Source organism: Dendronephthya gigantea, unplaced genomic scaffold (genome assembly GCF_004324835.1).
Source record: "Dendronephthya gigantea isolate DGI-Jeju-01 unplaced genomic scaffold, DenGig_1.0 000015F, whole genome shotgun sequence".
NCBI classification, from domain to species: Eukaryota; Metazoa; Cnidaria; class Anthozoa; order Malacalcyonacea; family Nephtheidae; genus Dendronephthya; species Dendronephthya gigantea.
In genome coordinates, this window is record NW_021163025.1 from 113977 (window position 1) to 136756 (window position 22780).

A 22780-nucleotide genomic window follows, 5' to 3' on the forward strand; every position below is an offset into this window, starting at 1 on the left:
TAATAAATATAGTGGTACAAAATCTCTTTTTTGGAGTATATATCCTACGCTGATTTTGTGTGTTTTGTTAAAATTGTTACGCAAGGCTTTATTGAGTTTAGAGATACGCATATAAAAATAGCTGTAAAAATAGGAATATCAATAGCATGACAGGGATTAGTGAATGATTTTTGCCACAAGACGCCTGAGTAAATATAACTTCCGGGCTTGGTGGAAAACACGGACCCCGGACTACGGACCACGGACTACAGACTACGGACCACGGACTACGGACTACGGACTACGGACTACGGACTACGGACCACGGACTACGGACCACGGACTACGGACCACGGACGTACTTCCAAAATATTTCCACCATTGAAAATGCGATTTGCCTACCTGCACAAAAGTGAGCCCCCTTTATTTGGAATGCTTTCCGTGGATGTGGACATTTGTTTCACATTGAATGTGTTCTGCCTATCATTAGCCATTGCCCAGTTTGTCAAGCAACGTTTTTGGCAAAAGTTGAAGCTCTTGGCAAGACGGCAAACAAGGCTGTGTTTTCTCCTGCAAATATCAGCGTTGACGAAGCGAACACAGCGACGAAGAGAGTGATCCTTAAGACGACGACGGCTACGACGATGATACAGAAAACAAACAGAATTAAACAACAGTAAACAATTTCTTGGATAACCCCTTGGGCTTTAGTTTCCTCTTCCAAGAATCCAACCGGATATGAGTGATGTGATATCTAATAATAACACTACACTTTTAACTCTGACGTGTTCCGACGAGAAAGATATTACTCTGTACCACAGAATAGGGTCCTAACTACACTGTAGTCAGTCTACTGGAAGGAAATACGTTAAAAGTTACAAAATTTATAGAGTCTGACAAAGTATTTCATATGCGTTTTAAAGACAGGCTATACTGAGGTGTCTGCTATTTTACGCGCGTTGACACACGGTTATTCAAACATAAATATTTCGCGTTGTGCATCGAATTTACAAAATCCCCACAAGGAAATTAAAGAAAAAGTCACGCTTTGTCACAATTTGTTAGTTTTGAGGTGAAAAGTTTAATATTGAATGGCACGGAGGGCTTAGAACATGGTGTTATTTTCCCACTCCTTTTGTTCGTATATTTCGAATTTCACGCAGTCTGATTGGTCAAGGAGGAAAAATGTAAACAAACACACTGGCTAACATGATTCACCCTTGTTCCGTAGTCCGTAGTCCGTGGTCTGTAGTCCGTGGTCCGTAGTCCGGGATCCATGTTTTCCACCAAGCCTAACTTCCGACCCATTCGCAATCATTAATCACATTTCCTTTCATGCATGACATTTCGTGGGATTGAATAAAATAGTGAGGTGAAAATATCAATCATCCTGTCACAACGTGCGCACCTGGATCAACAGTCGTATGTCGTTGCCAAGTTTAACTGTCACATTTGAAAATATGCATGCTTGAGGCAGCTGCGAAGCTCTTATGTCAATCAACTGTGTTTTTTTATAATGCGCGGTCGAGCATTTTAAGGATTAGGTCAGAGAAAGCTTAATTCGATTAAAATAGAAGAATAGGTAGTTAAGTTATAAAATAAGATTCACAGAAACAATGTTTGATAATTTTAATGGTTGTTGATGATAAATATTTTAAGTTATGAACATTTGAAAGTATTGATCGATAGAGCTAAAGACCAACTCGACTAGTGCGACAACGCCTTATATAAACAAGATATGAGAGCTGGAACGAGCTTCTAACGCCAACCCACATTTCTAACTAACAGCGCTGGTTGGTTGGATAAGGATCAGCCCACTCTAGTTGATGACGTGTGCAAGTTTCTGTGGACTAGCGGAGTAAAAAGCATCCCCAACCTTCAGTAGACTAGCGGAGTAAAAAGCATATGAATCATTAGAGAAGCTCAACCTTTACAGAACCAACGACCAAAGACAAGAACAGCAACGACGAATATTTTAAGAGAAGAGAAGAACGAAGCCAGAAAACTAACATCAATGAACATTAGTTAATCTATTGTAAAAGATCTCCTACCTCGCGTAAATAGAAAATAAAGCAAAATATTAGAAGTTTATAAATAGAAAATAAAACAAAATATTAGAAGTTTATATTCCTATATATCGAATTACAGTTTTATTTTTTAAAATAAATGCTTAAATGTTCAAAATGCAATTTGAATTTCGAACGTTTGAATGATTGAAATGAGTCACATGGTGTTTTGAATATGGTGTTGAATGCGTGTTGAATGTCGTGCGTACTTCACATTGATGCAGGAATTCACACCCTATTTTAGTCATATACAGTACAGTGAGTACATACCTTATTCGCAATAGCTACGAAATCTGTGATGATTTGGGGATTTCGTTTGGTAAGCCATTCTTCTTCTAAGTCGATCAAAACCTTCAACAGTGCGCCATTCACTCAGTGCAAGTGTTCTCGCTGAATAAACGACATTTTACAATACTGTAACGCCTGTATTTATAAAGCTCACTCTCGCTGCACTCATCATGAGTGATGAGTGACATAGAAATTCTGTTATTATGATCAATGAAAAAGCCCTAACTTTTAATCAACAGAATGATTTGAGGTAAGACATTGAAAATCAAGATCTTGCGCCAGTGGAATTACCGTCATGGAATCGTTACAACGCGATTCAGATCTCCTATACTCAACGAGTTTGAGTATGAGTTGCGCTTTTAATTCTAGGAAATACAACGGCAGCGGCAATGTCCTTATCAACAATGGCATTGATCCTTTAAGACAAAAGAAAGTGTAAATTACGTGGCCTAATATTGTGGTATTAAAGAAAATACGAGCTAGTATCGACTTGATTTGCCTCTTCAAGTTTCCTCTTTATCTGAAACAGTTATTAACTATCATAAACATGGTCATCAGCAAAGTTGCTTCTCAGTAACACTCCAAACAACATCGAACACATTAACTGTTACCGCGTTGTCTTGCACCGTGAAATTGGTGTAAGTCACGATGCCGTTTCACCAACTACGGCAGTGTGCAACATTAGAGGTGAATATATTTTGCCGTTGCCGTTGGGGGCGTTGCAGTTGTATTTTTCAAACAAAACTCACTAATAGCTAATAAGCGCGACGCTGACTCGCTGAGATGTAGTACGACACTTTGTAGTAATATCATAATTGTCTTTAATAGAGTAAGACATGGGCACAGACGAATGCAGTCAACGTTAAAAAGAAAAAAATGTAGTTATTTACTAGCTGTGCTATAATAATAATATTAATTCCTGCGCGATGTGGCTGATATTACGCCAGAATTCAGGAAGTCCCCGATCAGACTATCATGTTTTCACAAAATCAGGAAAAAATCAAACATCAACCGTTTAGGTAACATTAAAGCTATAATGTAGTACCTCATTTGTCGAGTTCCTTGCTTGTGAACGAAGATAAAAATCGATTTAATTCTGTGTAATACAACGACTCGTCCTTCAGTCTGCGAAGTTGAAAGTAAATATGCCACTAGGAGCTCGTAAAAGGGATGGGCCGATACCAATACATACTTCCGATACCAATACTCACTCCGATACCAAGAAAAAGTATCGACTTCCGATAGCTATTGAGTACCTTATTTGTCGAGTTCCTTGCTTTTGAACGAAGATAAAAATCGATTTAATTCTGTGTAATACAACGACTTGTCTTTCAGTCTGCGAAGTTGAAAGTAAATATGCCACTAGGAGCTAGTAAAAGGGATGGGCCGATACTATCGAAACTTTATCGTGAACAAAACATAAAACTCTTTGTATTTTACAAACAACAACGTGGATACAACATAAAAGACAGAGCATGTGACTAGCATAAATTATCTGACGTAATACGAACACACTTAATATATACATTCCTAACACTCCCACTTATTAGTTGTGTTCATAGTAAAAAAAACTGTAAAATGTCAAATGTAAAAAAAATGTTCAACTATATGGTTCAAAATGAACAAATATTCAGTGAGCTTCTAAGTTTTTGGAATCTGTGCTTTGGTAAAGCTTTCGTCATAATATCTGCGATCATGTCATGCGTCGAACAATATTCGACCTTGATTTCCTCTGAGATGATTCTTTCTCTTATGAAGTAGAAATTTATATCAATGTGTTTAGTCCTATTGTGGAACTTCCTCGCTATCTCTATTGCACCTTGATAATCTTCTTTGATCAAGGTAGGGGTGTCAGGCTTACAACCAAGATCAGATAGCAATCTTCGTATCCAAATGGCCTCTTGACTGGCCTGACTCATGGCAACGAATTCAGCTTCTGTTGTTGACTTCGCAACCGTTGATTGCTTCTTGCTGCTCCAGCTTATTGTAGCATCGGCTACTTTAAAAACATATCCACTGGTCGATCGTCGAGTGTCTATGTCGCCAGCCCAGTTGGCATCGGAGTAGCCATGTGCGTCGCAATCATTTTCGCCGGTACGTATTTTAATCCAAAGGTTAATGTTCCCTTGAGATATCGCAGCACACGTTTAATGCCAAACCAATGGTCTTTAGAAGGATCTGACATGTATTGTGACAAGATGCTAACGGCAGCTGTGATATCTGGTCGGGTGGTGGTTGATACGTAAGTTAAGCAACCAATTGCTTGTTGATAGATTTCTTTATCGAATGGCTCGTCTTCATCTGTTCGCTTACGAAACGTTTTCCCAGTTTCGAGTGGAGTCGATACAGGATTGCAATCACTCATACCAAAACGAACTAAGACATTCTCTAGGTACTTCTCTTGATTTATAAACAAGATCTTCTCTGACCGATTTCTCTTGATGGACATGCACAGAATATAATGTATTTCTCCTTGATCTACCATTTGAAATTTTTCTTGTAACAATTTCTTCTCTGCGTTGAGCATTTCGATGTCGTTGGACACTGGGATAATATCATCAACATAGATTGCAAGAATCACAAAACTAACGACGCCATCATCACGTTTAACTGACTTCACGTAAAGACAGTTATCTGCATCGCTCTTTCGGTATCCAATCTTTACCAAGAATTCGTTGAGGGTTTGGTTCCAACATCTTGCTGACTGTTTCAGCCCATACAAGCTTCTTTTCAGCTTGCAAACATGATCTTGATGTTTTGAATCAACGAAACCTTCTGGCTGTGACATGTATATTTCGTGTTCAAGTGATCCATTGAGGAATGCTGTAGTTACATCCATTTGGTGGATTTCCAGATCATGTGCATTTGCGAGTGCTAGCAATGTTCTGATGCTAGAGTACCGAGCTACCGGTGAGAACACTTCTTCATAATCTATGCCGTACGTTTGTGTGTATCCCTGGGCGACCAACCTAGCTTTGTATCGATCAACTTCTCCGTTAGCGTTATGCTTTATTTTGAAAATCCACTTTGAACCGACAACGCAAGCGTCATCAGGTGGCTCAACTAGCTCCCATGTATCACTTTTTACCAATGATTCATATTCTGCTTCTAGAGCTAGCTTCCATTTCTCACCGTTCTTGCCGTTCAAAGCTTCTGCTACGGATTTAGGTTCTTCATCACTTAATAATGGTGACTCAGCTGCATTGCATTCATCAGGAGCAAATCTTCTTGGGGCTTTTCTCTCTCTTTTCGGCCCGATGTTCTGTACTTGCCTTAGAAAATTCTGTTCATATGTATCTCTGGGTTGATCCACTCCCACTGCTGGTTGATGCTCTAATTCGGGAGGGATCGCGGGCTCAACCACAGTATCCGTCATCACTTCATTCTCGTTTGCTATCACGTATTTGTCAACATCGTCCAATAGAATGTTCTCTTTATTCGGTAATTGGAAGTCATGGAATTTGTTCTCATGAAATAGTACGTCTTTGCTTCGAACAAAGCGCTTTGACTCTAGATCATACACCTTATAGCCTTTCGTCTCAAGTGGATAACCAATGAAAATTCCTTTTTTAGACTTGGGATCTAGCTTTCGTCTTAGACCATCTGGAACGTGTACAAAACAAATCGACCCAAATACCTTTAAGTTAGAAACATCAGGTTTTCTTCCAGTCCAGCATTCATATGGTGTTTTTTCAGTTAGGGAAATTGTAGGACTTCGATTATGAATGTATGTGGCTGTATTGATTGCTTCTGCCCAAAAGCTGAGAGGAAGTCCAGCGTGAAATAACATGGATTTTGCAGATTCCACCAGAGTTCTATTTAGTCTTTCTGAAATTCCGTTCTGTTCAGGGTGTATGGATTGGTGTACTGATGAATTATTCCTTTGCTTTTACAGAACTGCGTAAATTGATTACTTGTATATTCCCCTCCATTATCCGTTCGGATAATTTTGACCTTCGAACCAGTTGATTTTTCAGCCATGCTTACATATTCTTGGAACTTTAATGACTTCTGACTTGTTCTTAAGAAAGTACACTGTAACATATTTGGTGTAGTGATCAGTGAATGTTAGTATGTACTTGCTACCGCCAATGGAATTCACATTCATAGGTCCGCAAACATCGCTGTGCACTATCTGTAGTGGATGAGTTGTCTTGTTAGAACTTGCCTTTGGTACAGGAACTTTGTGCATCTTTGCTCGAGCGCAGGATTCACAGTGTTTCACCATTTCACTGTTAGAAGGATTCATACCATCAACCATTTTCTTCTTTGTCAATTGATCAATATACTTGTAATTCAGATGACCAAATCTACAGTGCCAAGTCTCCAAAGAAGCTTTCCCAGAAGCAACATTGACAAAGTCAGGTTGAGTGTTAAGTACATACAGGTTATTACTGACCAAGTGTCCTATAGTCAGGGTCTTTCCATCTTTCGTAACATGACAGTTGTCTTGTTCGAACAACACTTCAGCACCTTTTTGCGTCATGGCTGGGACCGATAACAGGTTTTTGGAGATTTCTGGTACATGCAAAACATTGTACAAGCCCAGTGTTACAACATTTGATCTATCATAAACTTCCAGTGTCACTTTTCCTTCTCCAAATGCTTTTATCACTGTGTTATCACCAAGGTATATTTCAGATGGTTGCGAATATTGGATGTAATTGGTAATCATACCCTTTTCTGATGTCATGTGCTTGGTTGCCCCACTATCTATGAACCATAGCTTGTTGTCTTGAGGATGATTTGTTGTGGAATGAAGGGCAAAGTCTTCATTATCTTTTCCATCGTTAGGTTGTGTATTTCCACTTTCTTCAGCTAAATTTGACTGTGGTTTAACATTTCTTCTGATCTGTGGACAATTCCGCACGATATTACCACATTTATAGCACTTAGGACCATTGCCAACTCTTTCAGGATTGTACTGTTTAGAACTGTCCGAATGTTTCCTTTCAGACTGGTTTCCAAACCGTTGATTTCGTTTAATATTAGGATTGTGTTCCTTTCTCAGAAACAATGCTTCATGTTGTTTGGACATCTCCGTTTGACTTTCGACTTTCTCTTTCGTTTTAAATGCTCTTCGGTTAGTAATTTCTTTACATTTTCCCATGTTAATTCTTCCATTTTTTGCACATTCAAACTTGAGACGAGAGAATCGTAAGATTCAGGTAGACTACCGAGAACGACAGTCGCAAACTTTTGATCGGATATCACTTCGTTCATCTCCCTCAATTGCTCAGCCAACGTGGTCATGTGTGTAATATGTTCAAGAACGTCTGTTCCTTCCTTCATAGTCGCAGCGTAAAATCGTCTGTTTAATCTAACGACTTGGGCAACAGAGACACACTCGAATTGCTTCTTTAATAATTCCCAAGCTTCTTTAGAATTGGTAATACTGGAAATATGAATTTGCAATTTCTTCTCTACATTCAAAGCTATCAACGAATACGCTTTATCTGATTTAAGGTTGTACGTATTTCTCACTGCAGCTGTAGCCGTTTCATCTGGTGCTACCTCGGTTCCCATAGCGAAACCCCAAAGTCCTCGTTCCATCAGAACAAGTTTCATGTTGTATTTCCAAGATTGATAATTATCGCCCTTCAGGGGCTCAATCTTCGTGATTTGAAATTCCGCCATTGAAATTACACGATCACATAAAAGACTCTTTTGAATTTACTTTCCACCGTTTCTTCGCCAATAGTAAAACTACGGCACGTTCACGTCTCAAAAACTATACGACCGTATCCGGGACCGTACCTGGGCCCATAACCTATTGAAACTTTATCGTGAACAAAACATAAAACTTTTTGTATTTTACAAGCAACAACGTGGATACAACATAAAAGACAGAGCATGTGACTAGCATAAATTATCTGACGTAATACGAACACACTTAATATATACATTCCTAACAGATACCAATACTTACTTCCGATACCAATACTTACTTCCGATACGAAGAAAAAGTATCGACTTCCGATAGCTATTGAGTACCTCATTTGTCGAGTTCCTTGCTTTTGAGCGAAGATAAAAATCGATTTAATTCTGTGTAATACAACGACTCGTCTTTCAGTCTGCGAAGTTGAAAGTAAAAATTAATATGCCACTTGGAACTAGGAAAGGATGGGCCGATACCAATGCTTACTTCCGATACCAAGAAAAAGTATCGACTTCCGATACCTATTGAGTATGAGCCTCTGGTGTTTTGTCAGTGGTGACGAAACAAACGACAGTGAAGTACTTCATTTTTCTGCCGGACGGACACCTCGAGTGCGATCCTCTTTTATTTCACGCTGAATTTGGCTGGACATGGTTGGTTGAAAACAGGAGAGCTTGCATTTAATCCTGACCAAGGTTTTGTTCGACAATTTTCCTTCCGATTCATGCAATATTCTTTCCTTCCGAATGTCGGATTTAATATGCCCAGGTAATGATGTAAATATTTGAAGCAGTATGAACTGGATCAACAATTTGTCGTCACCGGACATTTAGCCGAAAGACACTTTGCCGAACGGCATGTCGAAAGGCATGTCGCCGAACAGACTTGTTGCCGAAAATAGCAGTGCTTTGAGAATTTTTATGTTCTTTGTGTTTGCGCGCACGTGCCAAAAATTGCCATATTAGAATTATACTATTGATAAACGTAAAGGTTTTGTTTACACAATCTTTTATTAATATCGAGAGTATAGCTAGATGCATACAAATTTTATGAAAAGCATCCGCCGAGTTTAAAACATTCTTTCTACCCTGTAAATGCATTCAAGTACATTGTCGTGTTCTCTCAAGTTTTACTAACAATTTTACTCACAAAACTATAAATACTTTAAATTTACTCATAAAAAATACTCACAAAATATCACTTTTCGGCAAAATGTCTTTTCTGTAAAAAGTTCCTTCGACAAATTGTCCGACCGGCAAAATATCCCGTTCGGCAAAGTGTTGTCTTTCGGCAAAATATCCGGATGCCACATTGTAATTGCCACCTGAATGCTCGATATGCCAGCGAGAGGGAGGCAAGGGGCAGTTGGTAATAACTAAGGAATACTCTACGGTAGATGGTTGCCAATCGTTCAGAGTCAATTAGTAATTAGGTGGCCGATGGAGGGGAGGGTCGCTAATTTGTCCCCCCCCCCTAGTTTAATTAATAAAACACTTATCACTACACAATTTAAAGAGAAATGAGTGATGGGAGTATTCACCGATCTAAAATATATAGCTGACACCAAAAAATTGGAAGCACTACACTGTTGTCCGCTTCCCATTATATTTTAGCAAATACTTCTGCATTACAACGATTGAAAATGTTTAGTAGATATCGAGCTATCAATAAAATGAGCATAGGAACAACACACAATTTTGAATGTTCCCGATTTTTTTACTCTTCTAATTTAAATATCGCGCTAAATGCAGAACTAGCTAATATAATAGTTTATATATAACATTTTAAGTACGCGCGTGCTGATTATTCGAAAAACGTGTTTCTATATATAACAATTAGACAACGAGTCCGAGTTGTCTATGAGCGAATAGTCAACGAAGGCGAAGCCTGAGTTGACTATTCGCTCATAGACAACGAAGGCGAGTTGTTGCTAATTGTTTTAGTATACACCCTGTACCTAGATATATTAATTTCGAGAAAATAATCGATACACCGAAAAAGAATTCAATTTTATACGGTCGCGCGAACGAAATTTTCCCAAGCGTGCACGATCACGAATAGACAATGGTTGAGTAGCCAATCAGAATGTAGGATTTGTAATAGACAACAGTCGGGTGTATACTAAAACTGCATAGAAACACGGGGATTTTCCCGTTGAACTTGACAGGCGAAGTAATGTAATCAGAATTTGTAATTTAATCGAATTATAATATTTGTACAAAATCTTTTTATTGAGTTATATTATAAAAAATGGGAAACACTTTTTCCTGTGTTTCTAAACAGTTACAGAAACACGCGTGGATGTTTGGGAGAACTCGAAATAACGTTCGCCCTACGAGTTCGTTTTCCCACTGATTATTTCTCGTTCTCCCAAACTCCCACGTGTGTTTCTGTAACTGTATAGAAGCACGGAAAATGTTTTCTATTTCTTAAATGCTCATTGTTACCGTGAAAAATCAACTTTTACGCGCTCAAACAATAGGCAAAAAAGTTTGCATCATTGCCATGGATTCATTAATACGACAATGGTTCATTTTTGGTTAAGATATGATCCTTTTAAATAAATTTGAGGAGAGCTAATACAAAGTTGGCTGCTCTATTCGGATTAAGCTGACAAGTTTCAGAACCCTTTTATTCTATTTCTTTGTAACGCAAATCTGGGCTGCAATGAAAAAACTGGATCGCCAATAATCGTGTTGCTCATCCAAATCAAGTTTATCAATTCATCATGGTAAATAACGTACTGTATTTCTCACCTCATGTAGCTACATCCACGAACTTCGGGAATGTGAATGTGTGACGTTAATTTTCCCGCAAATGAAAAAATCATATACATCCTAACCTAAAATCTACAATATAAGTTCTTAAACATATGAAGATTCGATTCAGTCAGATGTTAATTTTGATGGTCCCTCAGAACTTCTACGGTATGTTGAAACAAATCTTCAATTGCACTATCTACGCCTTCATACCCTAAAGTAAGGAAAATAGATTTCAAATTGCAAGCTATATATAAAAAACATTTTCCAGCAAACAATCTTGCGAAATATAAGAGAAAAAATACTCCGAAAATAAACATCTTGTAAACTCAAGATATGAGTTGTCAAAAAACAAGACACAATATTCAAGGTGATATTTCGAATATTTCGAAATCACCTTGAATATTGTGTCTTGTTTTTAACAACTCATATCTTGAGTTTACAAGATGTTTATTTTCGGAGTATGTTTTCTCTTATAAACTATATATAGTTCTTGAACTATACATAGTTCAACGGAATAAGTATTTGATGTATGTAATGCAACCACGGCGATTGCTTGATCGTATTTACAGAAAACTATCATTTCTTTACCTGGAAAATAGTTTATATCGATAACCCCAATTCGTCTGGATTTTCTTTCAACGATGACGTCAACACCAAAAAGGGTTAAACGCTAACAGGAATACAAATTAAAGTTAAACTTCAGATTTTGCTGTACATGCAACATTGGTTTGGAGTAGCAATTTTAGAAACACGCACAAACTAACCATTCGTCTTTTAAGTATATCTACGAGTTTTTTAACGACTTTTTCGTCAGGAGGTGATTGCTTGAGTATGGGCTTTTCCAACTATAAAAAATCAAAATATGATCAGAAAACATCAGAAATATAATGAAATATGATATTCCCAGACAGAACTTTTACCTGGTTGAGAAAGGAAGAGGAGTTTGGCTTAGAGACGTCGTGGCTGTGGAAGAATATTGTTTGAAAGTCTGAAAGAAAAAATCCTGAGTCAAATAGCTTTGAGAAATTTACTGAAGTTTGAGTTCAAGCATAAATAAAATAGACTGGTGTTAAGCAGACTGAAATACCAAAATAAGCACATCGTGTAAAATTGAAATCAATTTATTCTATTGCGTGAGAAAGTTGGTACCATTTCTGGGCCGAAAATTGGAACCATTTTTTTCCCATTTAGGAATAAGCTTTTCTATTTAAGAAGTCGCGTGTAAGTACACGAAGACTGTGTATGTGGCTATGTATCTGTGATACATAAATTATCCTTATATTAACTTTTTACCTCCAGCCTGCAGATTTTTGATTGAAGGTCTTTCACTAATGTAATGTTTGTTTCCAATAACAAAAACCTACAGAATATTTTGCAAGTGCATGAGTCATATTTTCCTTCCAATTATTAACTTGCCGGCTAATTCAGTAATAACTGTTATCACGTATGGGGTATAGGGTATACTAAAAATGAAAGTCTCCCTTGTCTATTGTTTTATTGGTCGAGAGCATATCACGTGATAGTGACGAACCGGGCCGGCAATGCGAAAAATCACATTGATGAAAACTATTTCACATTGGGAAATAAGCTGTGCACATTTCTCAACTCAAAGTTTATAATGACGTCAGGTGTGAGGACGTTAAACATTACTTTAGGCCACTGCTTAAGGCCTATTTAGACTACACGACAAGTTGCATGCAATTATCATTCTGACGGATGCAAAAGAGGGCCTATGCCACAATCTTCATTCATATTGTTCAGGTTGGAATCTAAACTTTAAAGTGTCATGTTTGTACGTGTGCATCTTAATGATTGATAAAAACTTTTATTAAAAACCTGTGTGGCCCTGAACGGGAAAAGGAATATTCAAATATTCACCTTGTATAAAATGGCATTATGGTTAACAAATTCCTGACAGACACATGGTGGGGTGATGTCTTGCAGACCTTCTTCATTGAATATAATACTCATCTGTTATGAAAAACAATTTGTTTTAGGTTCTTCAAAAAAACAATGTTCACATCAAAGACCAAGGTATAAGCTCAGCTTGGCTTTGAACATAATTTTCATGATCATTGAAGCGTATTTACACATTTACTTCTATATTAAACTGAAGTAGTTAGTACAGATACACTCTGCATTTTTCATAGTGGATTCACTACCTCATGGGATTCATCTGAGCCATGTGCGACATTTGTCTTGCATACTTAAATGGAAAGTTATAAACAGGCCTTAAATGCTTTGACCACAACAAGATTAAAAATGTTTTTTTTTAGTTCACAAGGCTATGATGGGAAGGTATGTGACAGTGAAGAATGGGGGGAAATATGAGAATGATGGGAGTGTAGTGACAGAAGACTGGGGTAGAGTCCATGCAGGATCTCTAATTAGGCCCTGCAATGCAAATTATTTAGTGGCTAAAGCCTGTAATATAGAGCAACTTACTAAAAGGAAACTTGATATTTGCAAGATGCAATGCTCTCATGTTGGCTTTCCTGTCTGCACTTTCAAGACTAACAAAATTGGGTATGAATGCTTCACCATCTGAAAAGCAGCAAGGAGTAAAAGCATTAATTTGAGAACATACAAGGCATGGCAAGTGCCTAATTCAGCTTTCCATACAGCAAAAACTTCAATGGTTTTCAAAGAATAAAAAGGTATGTAGATTGATAGAGCACTTCTTGACACCTAACTGGAATGACAATTGTGCATTGTGAAGATGCACAACATAGCTAACAAGGGCCAGGCTGGACTGAGTGCTGTACCTTCATCTTTAATTTCACACTGTCTCATAATAGGATAATAAGCAGATCTATCACTGAGAAGACGGACAGATTCTACTGGGTCAATGACCACAACTTCAGGGTGATCTGCAATGAATGTCTACAAAAAAAAATATGAAAATGTTATCTGTGCTTTGAAAACACAAGTCATATGCTATGTTGGACATAGTTCCAAGCTCTTTTAACTTATGCCAAAATATCAATTTGACTCACCTCAATTTTTTGGACTGCTTTAAATGCTTGTAAGTCCCCATTCTCCGCAGCAGCAATGAAATCTGTAACTTTATGAATCAGGACATCCACATGACATTCGTCTATCCATGGCTTTGATAAATCTATCTAAAATATGTCCAGGTAGCAACCAACATACAGTAAGTGACAACTGTATGCATTATTATGTGGAAATCACAAACATTTTGGTTGAATAATATAATATCCAAGGTATAGACATGAGCTGATGATGTGTCAGTGCATGTCAGGTTAAATTATGCAATGTGCTACACATTTTTATGACAAGCTGCCAATCAACTAGCAAAATGTTTGCTTGTGTAGTATAATATTTTGACACTACCTGATGATATAGTGAGCCTAATATTTGTTACCACCAGCAGGACATTGAGTAAAATTATCACAAATGTTGAGTTGCACCCATGCAGTAATATAAAATACATCAAATTTTGATATATTTTTTAAGTTCTTTGATAATCCAAAGAACTTCAATATTCCAGGGCCTTATTGTTAAGACATGTTGATTCTGATTAACAAATTATACTAGTTTCCAGATAGAGTGTCTGCTCATTTCAAAATTTTGAACAAGCAAAGCCCTTTCATCTTGAAGTTTGATTTGCATTTTTTTTATTCATCTATTAAACCAAGGGTCTTTACTTAATGGCTAAAGTCTCTTTCATAAATTTCAGGTAGTCCACAACTGTAATTTGAGTGAAACATTGTTGGCTCAGATGATATGAACAGTAAACTAGACCAAACATTCATTCGCAATAATAGTATGGCAGCTAGCAGGTGATATCAGATAACATTGATAGGTTCAGTTTAAGCACTCTTCAATGTCCACTCGTCGAAATTTTGAAAAAATGTCTATTAATCATCAAGGGTATTGCGTATTTGGCAAATAAAGACCTTTTATGACGAGGCAAAACTATGGCAAAAACGGAAATCTAGATGGATGAGGATTAGCTCGAGAATTTTGTATCGCAAATGAAACTGCGAAATAGTTAGTCCGATAATATTTTGATTGTGCTTAACGATTGTCTAGCCGTTGTTTGGAGGGGTTCTCTAAACAAAAAATAGCTATTACCGATGGGATCAGGTGACACAGCTTTGATCCAAGTGCACGCGAGAGAGCAAAATACAACAAAGTTCTATAGTAATAATACATAAAGCATTTGAAAAGATTGAAATCGTTTAAATACCTCGATGAGTTCGAATCCAGCTTGGCTAAATAATGCGTAAAAGAGAGCATTAAACGTTAAACCTAAAAGGCAACAGGCCCGACGCATTACCATAAAAATATAAACAACACCGACTAGGTTTGATCGGCTGACCTGCATAATGTTAAGAAGCTCTCGAAATTGAGCTTGTATTTCTTCTTCTTGCTGAGCCAGAACGCCAACTTTTTCGGACTGGATAAAGATCCGGGCTCCTTTGCTACTGAAAAACTCATCAAATGCCTTTAAACATCACTAAAAGTTTGCAACTCTTCGACGATAAATATTTTTCCGGTTTTGTGATTGTCTGAATTTGGAACTTAGCTCTCCCCCCCCCGATATTCAGGGGCGTGTCTTGGATTCTTTTAATTTCCTAGACGTGCATGGGCGTTGATAATTGATGATTGATCCCATTTCAACTGGCGCCTGTTATCGGCGGGATTTTTATGATTTTATCTGTGCATTCTTTTTTTTCTGCTTAGCATGTTCAGAGATCAGAAGACTAGGAAGATAACAGGAAAAAACATAATAGCAGCAGGCATCTGTGTCATGACGGCGTCTTAGATTTGACACATTTCGCCAGTAGCCAAAAAACAAACAAATACCAATGATGTATGATTTACTTTAGAAAAAGGACAAGAGAAATCGTCGGTGTTGTCAATCTGCAAGTTGCATGTTTGTTTATGAAATTCCTGAAGGAAACTAAACTTCCTACTCCACGGATGGTGTAAAGCCGTATTTGGATGTGACAACAAAAGCCAGAATATGATTCAGAATATGATTTGGATTATCAGATAAAGATTTAAAACCAATTTATCCTTGAGTTTTTGGCAAATGAGTCAAATAATACAGTCAATAGACGTCACTGGTCATGTGATTCAGGCACATAAGAGTTGTGATTATGCCGTGGACGGGCAGCAACTGAGTCTTCGGCATGAAAAATTGAATGAAATTTGAGAATGTATTTTGAGTTTTGTCAATCGTCAAGGATTTCATTTTACTAAATACTAAGGCCTGTTTCAAACGTCGCATTTTGCATGTGTCGAATACAATTGTTTGAATTATCTGCATGCGAGATGCGACGTATGAAACAATTGAATTCGCCGTTTTTAATTGCGGTCGACCGTGATGCTAAATTCGACTGTTCCGGTCGCATTATGCGAGCTCGATGCGACGTGGTTTCATAGGTCGCATTTTGCATGTGTCGAATTTAATTCGCTTGAAGAAAAAGACGAAGAACGTCATGTTATATTATTGAAAGAATTTCCCGCGTTTTTTCGTCCATGTGGTATATGCAAATATGGAGGACAAAGACAAAGGAAATATTGAACCAAAACAGTCGACGACGTATTGTATTTCATGTGGAAAGCTAACAAACTACATTTGCCTGCAGTGTTCTGCGTCTGTTTGTAATCGCTGCGCGATACATGAACCAGACGACGAATGCCAAGGCTGGCTTGCTGGGAAAGCAGTTGGATATTGTATCAATTGCAATATTTTTGGGCAAGAGTATGAAGAAAAATTAGAAAATAACAAGAAAAGGTTAGAAATGTGACATTTTTGAATGTATGACGTAAAAACATATCGACGTAAAAAGTGATTATTTCTTTTGAATTCAGTTGACGTCAGGCTGAATCAGCCAATTTTATTGATTTTTTTATTCGTCATTTGCTATATAGCAACAATAGCTATAAATGTTAAAATAATATGATTATCAAAATTGTGCCTTCCAGAAACTGAAGGATTGGAGGCTAGAAATTGACCACCCATTTAATGTCCAAACATGGCTATCCCAATGCTATATACTGAAAATAATTTGCTTCCATAATACTTTTCCTGGTGTACTTTATTCATGTCCACAATTTGCAACCAACTATTGCTGGTACACATTTGGGCAATTTGTGTATTGTTTTATATAGTGAGCAAACAAATGCCGGTGATAGTTCTACAATCCCACAGAATGAGGATGATGGTGAAGAAAATTGCACAAGATTTATTGGTACCAAGAGAAAAAAAGGAAAGGCTGGAAGAAAAGCAGTGTGGAGTACTGATGCTGTGGATGACTTAGTGGATATCATTACATCTGATGACTACAATAAACAAAAGTTGATATTTACTAACACAAAAATCAAAATAATGGCATTATTTATGAAAAGGTATTAACTGAGCTGAAAAAAAGAGCAAATGAAAGAGGAGAAGAGATTACGTTCACTGTTCAACAGTTGAGGACAAAATTTAAACGTTGTGTCAGCGATTGTAAACAAGCTGCCATGAAAATAAAACTGCCACTGGAATCCAACGCTTCCAAGATGAAAAAGGATTTGGAAAATGGTTTGACTTGCTTTTTCCACTTGTGAAAACACGTGACTCATGTCAACCCGGTATGGCAGTTGAACCTTCTGCACTTAATGATCTTAGTGAAGAGGAAGAGATTGCAAAAACCTTTGATGACTTTGTTCCTCAAAAGAAAATAAAGCTCCCAAAGAAAAATCAAGTAACTGAAGCTGTTGAATTGCTTAAGCAAATTGGTTGAAAAAGATCCAGCAAAGGAGCTAATTACATTTATGCAAGAAGAAGCAGACAAGGCAAGAAAGCATGAGCTTCAGTTGGTGGAATTAATGTTAAAACATACTTCTACACCAACTAACAGTAACCAGGTTAATCTTGTTCCACCACATGATATCTCAGGTATGAGTTTTGGTTCTGTCCATGGAGGACCACATCAAAATTGGAGTAGCCCTCAGCAATATTTTAGTAATCAAAGTACTGAGAGTCCTATGTATAACATGCCAACCATTGGCCAACCCTCAAGCTTTGTATATCATCCTGGAAATGGGTTCAGTCCACCAAGTGTGACCAAGTAGGCTAAGTATTGTACAATAGGGATTTAGAATTGTTGCTGTTTTGTTTCCAAATGTACAATCTTTAAAAATAACTGTAAGAAATATTATAATAGATGTCAGAAGGAAGAATTGGACAAACATTTAGATTTTGTTTGCAGCAGAGGTAGTTAAGCCAATGTGCATGTAATATGTGAAGGCACTAGCTCTGATGAAAACATTTGTATTCAAGAGTTCCCATATGGAAAATCTAGACTATATTGAATTACAGTCTATGACAAACCAGAACAATATTTTTTGAACATAAATATTTATTATTAACATTTTGCATTTTTTGGTAAAAAGAACAGATTAATACAAACATTTTACTAGGGTTTTTGCCCAAGTCAATACTGATGCATAAATATTACCTTATGCAGAGAAAGAAATTTTTTCAAACACACTTACTAGAGTATATAAATTTGTATATTAATTATTAGCAAGAGTAACCTTACACTTAAACTCTGATACCATATCAACAGCGCATATTCAATGAAACATCTTTTCCCATTCATTTTGCTCATTTGAGCATTTCTTCCTACTGTAATTTTTTAAATTCAAAGTTACTGTTGCAAACACTTCAAAGTTGAAATTAACGTGAAGTGTCCCCTCATAAGGTAATGTTGGGGATATATAATATGCATCACTTTTGACTTCAGCAAAAACTCTTAAATTCCTTTTAACAGAATAAACAAGAACAACGTTCAATTATGTTCGAATAAATCCAGTCTCTTTTTCAAGCCAAAGTTTTTCAACCAATGCCATTCTAATCTTTTCCGCCAGAGGCGATGAATTGTTTACTTTGGAACAATTGGTCATTTGCAGTATTTCCCGAATTTTTTCTCTATCCCTCTTCTCACTGGTAGTAGGGTCAATGGTAAGGTCCAACTTTTTTGGCATTGTATCACCCAGATTGATACAAATATTGTGGAGTACCATACAGGCAAGTGCAAATATGCGAACATTCTTGCTGTCGCTCTCACATTTCCGAAGAAGCACACGCCATCTTCCCTTTAACTGGCCATATGCCCCCTCTGTGACCATCCGAGCACGACTTAGCCGATAATTAAAGTATCTCTGTTCGGGTGATAAAACAGCATTGGTGTAGGGTTTCATCAGCCATGGTGCGAGTGGGAATGCTGAATCACCAACAATAAGAGGAGGCACAGTTTGTGTGCCCACTTTTTTTCCTATCGATGGTAGACCATCGCCCTCTTCGATATTTGACCAAAGCTCAGTTGACTGTAGAATTTTGAGTCGTGTGAGTTTCCTGGGTAGCCACAGCTCCCCCAAATGAATCGATAATGTGAGTCAACCAATGCCATGAGGACAATAGAGTAAAAGTTCTTAAAGTTATGGTACTCTTTGCAAGCTTGCATTCCACCTGGAGGACACTTAATAGGGATATGGCAACCATCAACTGCAGCCCAACAACATGGAAATTGCCACATTTCTTCCATATCCAAGATTTTTTCCCGAAAGGTCTCCTCTGAGTTTGGCATATGCTTGTTGACACTGTCTTCCCATAGTATCTCAACAATAGCTTCAGATACTTCTCGGGTAATTGTTGCAACTGTTGACAATCCAAGACCACAAAGTTCTGAGATAGTGTAGTAATATGTCCCACGGCCAAGGCGATAGAGACAGATAGCCAGTCGCAAAGCCGGCTCAACAGGCTCCTCTGTTAAAGATTTCCTTTCCAATTTAGTACGTATGCGCCCAAGAATAAAAGAAAATGTACCTCTTGACACTCTGAAGGTTTTTTTAAACCGAGCATCAGAGTATGTTTGCCACACAATATTCCACCAACCTGGATTTCGTTGAAATCTCCGACATGAACGCTTCACGGTTGTAGCTGAATTTCGTGCGGATAAAAGGAGAACTACCACAGCACATATTTTTAATAGCTTTTGTCTACGACTTATTAAAAAGTGCAAAGCTGCTTCGAATGTCTTTCGCCTCTGCCTTGCCCGATGTATTATATTATTTAATATTAATATTTTGGTACACTTATTTGAATTTGGCGCCATATTGCGCCATTGCTTTATTTATTTATTTACGTCATTTACGTCATGATATGCGCCCAAGCGGACTGCCGCTAATTGAATTCAGCACATGCGAAATGCGACATTTGAAATGACGGTCGGATTATTGTTTTAGGGTCGAATCTAATTAGAATTGTATTCGACACATGCAAAATGCGACGTTTGAAACAGGCCTAAGCTATTTTATAACAGTGCACTATTTTGTCACCAAAAATGTCCGGTAGTATTGTGGGAGAATTTTCTCTGGCGTTGCTAAGCAACCGCGTAGTCACAATCAGAAAAGAAGCAAGAAAGGCAGTCATGGACGCTGAAGGTCTGCATTTAAACATCGATTATGTTGGAAGTAGTGGGGTTATTTTGAGCACTGAGCAGAAGGCTGCCTTCCAGTCGTCGCTGGTTATCCTTAAAAACAACTACAAGTTTAAAAGAGTTTTGTTTTGGGGTAAAATTCTTGGGGTAAAAGATGACTATTTCATCGTCGAAGGAATTGGCAAAGATGAATTGAGAGACAGGCAGATTTTATACAGGTAAAAATGCAGTTTACAGTAGACGAATACAAGCAAATAAACCTAAAAATATAACCTACGCTTGTGGCTTTAATGCTTAAATAAATTTTGAAATTCTCTGTAGCTTTAATATGCCTGATTGTCAGATTATTGTAATAGCTAGCTACTATTCGTCAATGATCATGTTTATTAGCTGTAGTTAGCTCACATACTAGTATACAAATCTGTTACTATTATTTAAAGCATCAATGCTGCGACCCTCGAGATTGCATTTGTAATCATTTATATCATTTATATGTATATCATATATAATATCACAAAACACTAGACAGCCAGCGCATGTCAATTAACTATGTATATATATTGTATAATAGTTGAAAACTGATTTGTATATGACTGTGTACATACTGTATATCTTAATAGGTACAATATTTTTTGGTGCATTTTAGTGTGGATTGTGTAAAATGGGGCATCCTGCCTCAAGTAACAGAGGAGATGAGACAAAAGTGCTCATTTGTGAAAGGAAGATTCACAGGGGATCCTTCGTACGAATATGAACATACAGAAAGCAAGAGAAATGATGACAGAGATTCTGATCCAGACCAGGATGAAGAGACCACAGTAAGTAATTTTGCAAACACTAAACTTAAACAGAGAGATGTTGAATATAAATATGAATAATTATTGGCCTGACCATTATTTCTTGCACCAGTTTCAGCCATTATATTTTTTTTATTTGATTGATTTATGCATTTACAGTGACAGCTAGTGATAGGTTTCTGATCCAATAATTTTGATGCATTTTTTATAGGTGCTTGTAAAAGAGGAAGATAGATTAGCAACAGTAATAGCATCAATAAATTATGATGTCTCTATCGTGCCTCGGAGTGCATTTCTCAGAGCTGCAAATGGTGATATCTATGGCAACAGAAGTTTTGAAGGTTGGCTTTCTAGTTTCTGATATCATGGTCATTTTTGCGCTATATAATTGTACAGTTGGTGACATAGTGTTCCAGCTAGTATGTCAGTAAAACTCAATTTTAATGATAGCTGACACTGTATATTTTCAGGACTTTCGATACCAGATGCAGGAAAACTTTGTTCTTACTTTCATTTTCGTGAACCTATTCTTCTGAATCAAAAGACTCTTCTACAAAAGGTATTCCTCATAGTAATTTGATATAAATCCGCTATAGTCTAAATAGTTGACAGAAAACTCAAATATTTAAATAAGGTGGGATTTTGATCACACAGTCAATGTATACCAATTTTGTTCATCTAAACAAAAATGGTGTTATAATTGGTGTTTGCCTGCTCAAACACCAAATGTTAACTCATATTTTCTGTTCTAAAGGCTTCTCTGGACAAATCTATTGATTTTTTGGATCCTATTGATGCAGATATCCCAAAAGGAGGTAAGAAATGTATATATCAATCTACTATATATAGGCACTGAATTGAATCAATCTATAATATACACTTCTATTCATTGACCTAACTTTTAGAGCTACAATAATTGTCCAAACAGTCCAATTCATCTGATTGGGCAAATATTTATATTTTATAATAAAATACATTCAATTGCTCCAGGGTCATGGAGTGTCCAGTACGAGAAAGGCTGTGGTTTGGTCACCATACGTAGTCTACACTGGCTTGGTTTCATATTTTACCATGTACCAGAGACAAGAAAGTTTGGCTGTGTCTATGTTGGCACAGGGGAAAAGAATTTGGACTTACCATTCATGCTGTAAACTACTGCAGTTATCGCATATTTTACTTTTTGCACACTAATTGTTTGTCAAGTCTATTTGGAAGGTTTCATCAATAATGTAAGAATAATGTACAGTGATATATAAAAGCAAGCTCAAAGTTCATGTAAATATATACATTCTTGCTTTATGTTCACATTTTTGTTTGACAGAGTAAAAGCAACCTGCCTATGCACACAGTCAACATTCATGAAAGTCAACAAACACACAAGTTGCAACCAATTTTAGGCTTTCTCTGCAAAACACTAACACTTATTTACTGCGAACGAAGGAAACATTATGTTTTGTGGACCCGAGACCTGTCGATATTTCACGAGGCGAAGCCAAGTGAAATATCGATGGTCGAGGGTCCACAAAACATAATGTTTTCTGAGTTTTCGGTAAATAAGTGTTTTATTATATACCACTTGTCAAAGAAAAACCAAACTACAAGGTAAACAACGAAATATCTATTTATAAAAGATATAATTTCAAATGGATAAAACCTAAAAGTTGTTATTTCCCATGAGATAACACATTATCTCACTCTGCAGGGGGTCGCGCTGGCGACATCAAAATTTTGTCACTCTCGCGTGATTCGCTCTCGACCAATGAAACGC

General features: G+C 37.2%; 3 protein-coding genes, 1 long non-coding RNA gene and 1 pseudogene across 4 annotated transcripts; 2 read left to right on the forward strand and 3 right to left on the reverse strand.

Annotated features, from left to right (window-relative positions):
* Positions 1-1731: 1731 nt before the first annotated feature.
* Positions 1732-3746, reverse strand: LOC114520266. The gene is made up of 3 exons (XR_003686677.1): positions 3379-3746; positions 2316-2435; positions 1732-1865 (listed from the first exon to the last, which is right to left on the reverse strand). It is a non-coding gene; the product is annotated as an uncharacterized LOC114520266 (long non-coding RNA).
* Positions 3747-9945: 6199 nt separating this feature from the next.
* Positions 9946-15300, reverse strand: LOC114520227 (inositol-tetrakisphosphate 1-kinase-like). The gene is made up of 12 exons (XM_028540455.1): positions 15100-15300; positions 14968-14992; positions 13751-13876; positions 13520-13637; positions 13200-13298; positions 12917-12960; positions 12633-12725; positions 12048-12114; positions 11675-11742; positions 11519-11599; positions 11343-11424; positions 9946-10965 (listed from the first exon to the last, which is right to left on the reverse strand). Exons 1-12 carry the CDS (start codon positions 15216-15218, stop codon positions 10889-10891), a joined length of 999 nt encoding a protein of 332 aa, XP_028396256.1. The 5' UTR covers positions 15219-15300; the 3' UTR covers positions 9946-10888.
* Positions 15301-15996: 696 nt separating this feature from the next.
* On the forward strand, positions 15997-17515 carry LOC114520140. The gene is made up of 3 exons (XM_028540361.1): positions 15997-16524; positions 16902-17138; positions 17248-17515. The coding sequence occupies exons 1-3, from the start codon at positions 16283-16285 to the stop codon at positions 17513-17515; spliced, it is 747 nt and encodes a 248-aa protein (XP_028396162.1). The 5' UTR covers positions 15997-16282.
* A 1038-nt stretch (positions 17516-18553) lies between these two features.
* Positions 18554-20068, reverse strand: LOC114519979 (annotated as a pseudogene).
* Positions 20069-20085: 17 nt separating this feature from the next.
* Positions 20086-22490, forward strand: LOC114519980 (radial spoke head protein 9 homolog). Its single transcript, XM_028540173.1, has 6 exons — positions 20086-20433; positions 20862-21033; positions 21224-21353; positions 21483-21571; positions 21767-21827; positions 22003-22490. Exons 1-6 carry the CDS (start codon positions 20120-20122, stop codon positions 22161-22163), a joined length of 927 nt encoding a protein of 308 aa, XP_028395974.1. The 5' UTR covers positions 20086-20119; the 3' UTR covers positions 22164-22490.
* Positions 22491-22780: the final 290 nt, after the last annotated feature.

Bases quoted from the DNA above. Each gene is read 5' to 3' on its own strand.
- LOC114520227 (XM_028540455.1), bottom strand. From the start codon at position 15,218: ATGAGTTTTTCAGTAGCAAAGGAGCCCGGATCTTTATCCAGTCCGAAA. The intron at 13,877-14,967 runs GTATTTAAACGA...GACATATTTTAG, and splicing joins CTGGATTCGAACTCATCGAG to ATAGATTTATCAAAGCCATG. The intron at 11,425-11,518 runs GTTAGTTTGTGC...TATTCCTGTTAG, and splicing joins ATATACTTAAAAGACGAATG to CGTTTAACCCTTTTTGGTGT.
- LOC114520140 (XM_028540361.1), top strand. From the start codon at position 16,283: ATGGAGGACAAAGACAAAGGAAATATTGAACCAAAACAGTCGACGACG. The intron at 16,525-16,901 runs GTTAGAAATGTG...TGTTTTATATAG, and splicing joins TTAGAAAATAACAAGAAAAG to TGAGCAAACAAATGCCGGTG. The intron at 17,139-17,247 runs GTATTAACTGAG...ATTGTAAACAAG, and splicing joins ATGGCATTATTTATGAAAAG to CTGCCATGAAAATAAAACTG.
- LOC114519980 (XM_028540173.1), top strand. From the start codon at position 20,120: ATGTCCGGTAGTATTGTGGGAGAATTTTCTCTGGCGTTGCTAAGCAAC. The intron at 21,034-21,223 runs GTAAGTAATTTT...CATTTTTTATAG, and splicing joins ACCAGGATGAAGAGACCACA to GTGCTTGTAAAAGAGGAAGA. The intron at 21,828-22,002 runs GTAAGAAATGTA...CAATTGCTCCAG, and splicing joins TGCAGATATCCCAAAAGGAG to GGTCATGGAGTGTCCAGTAC.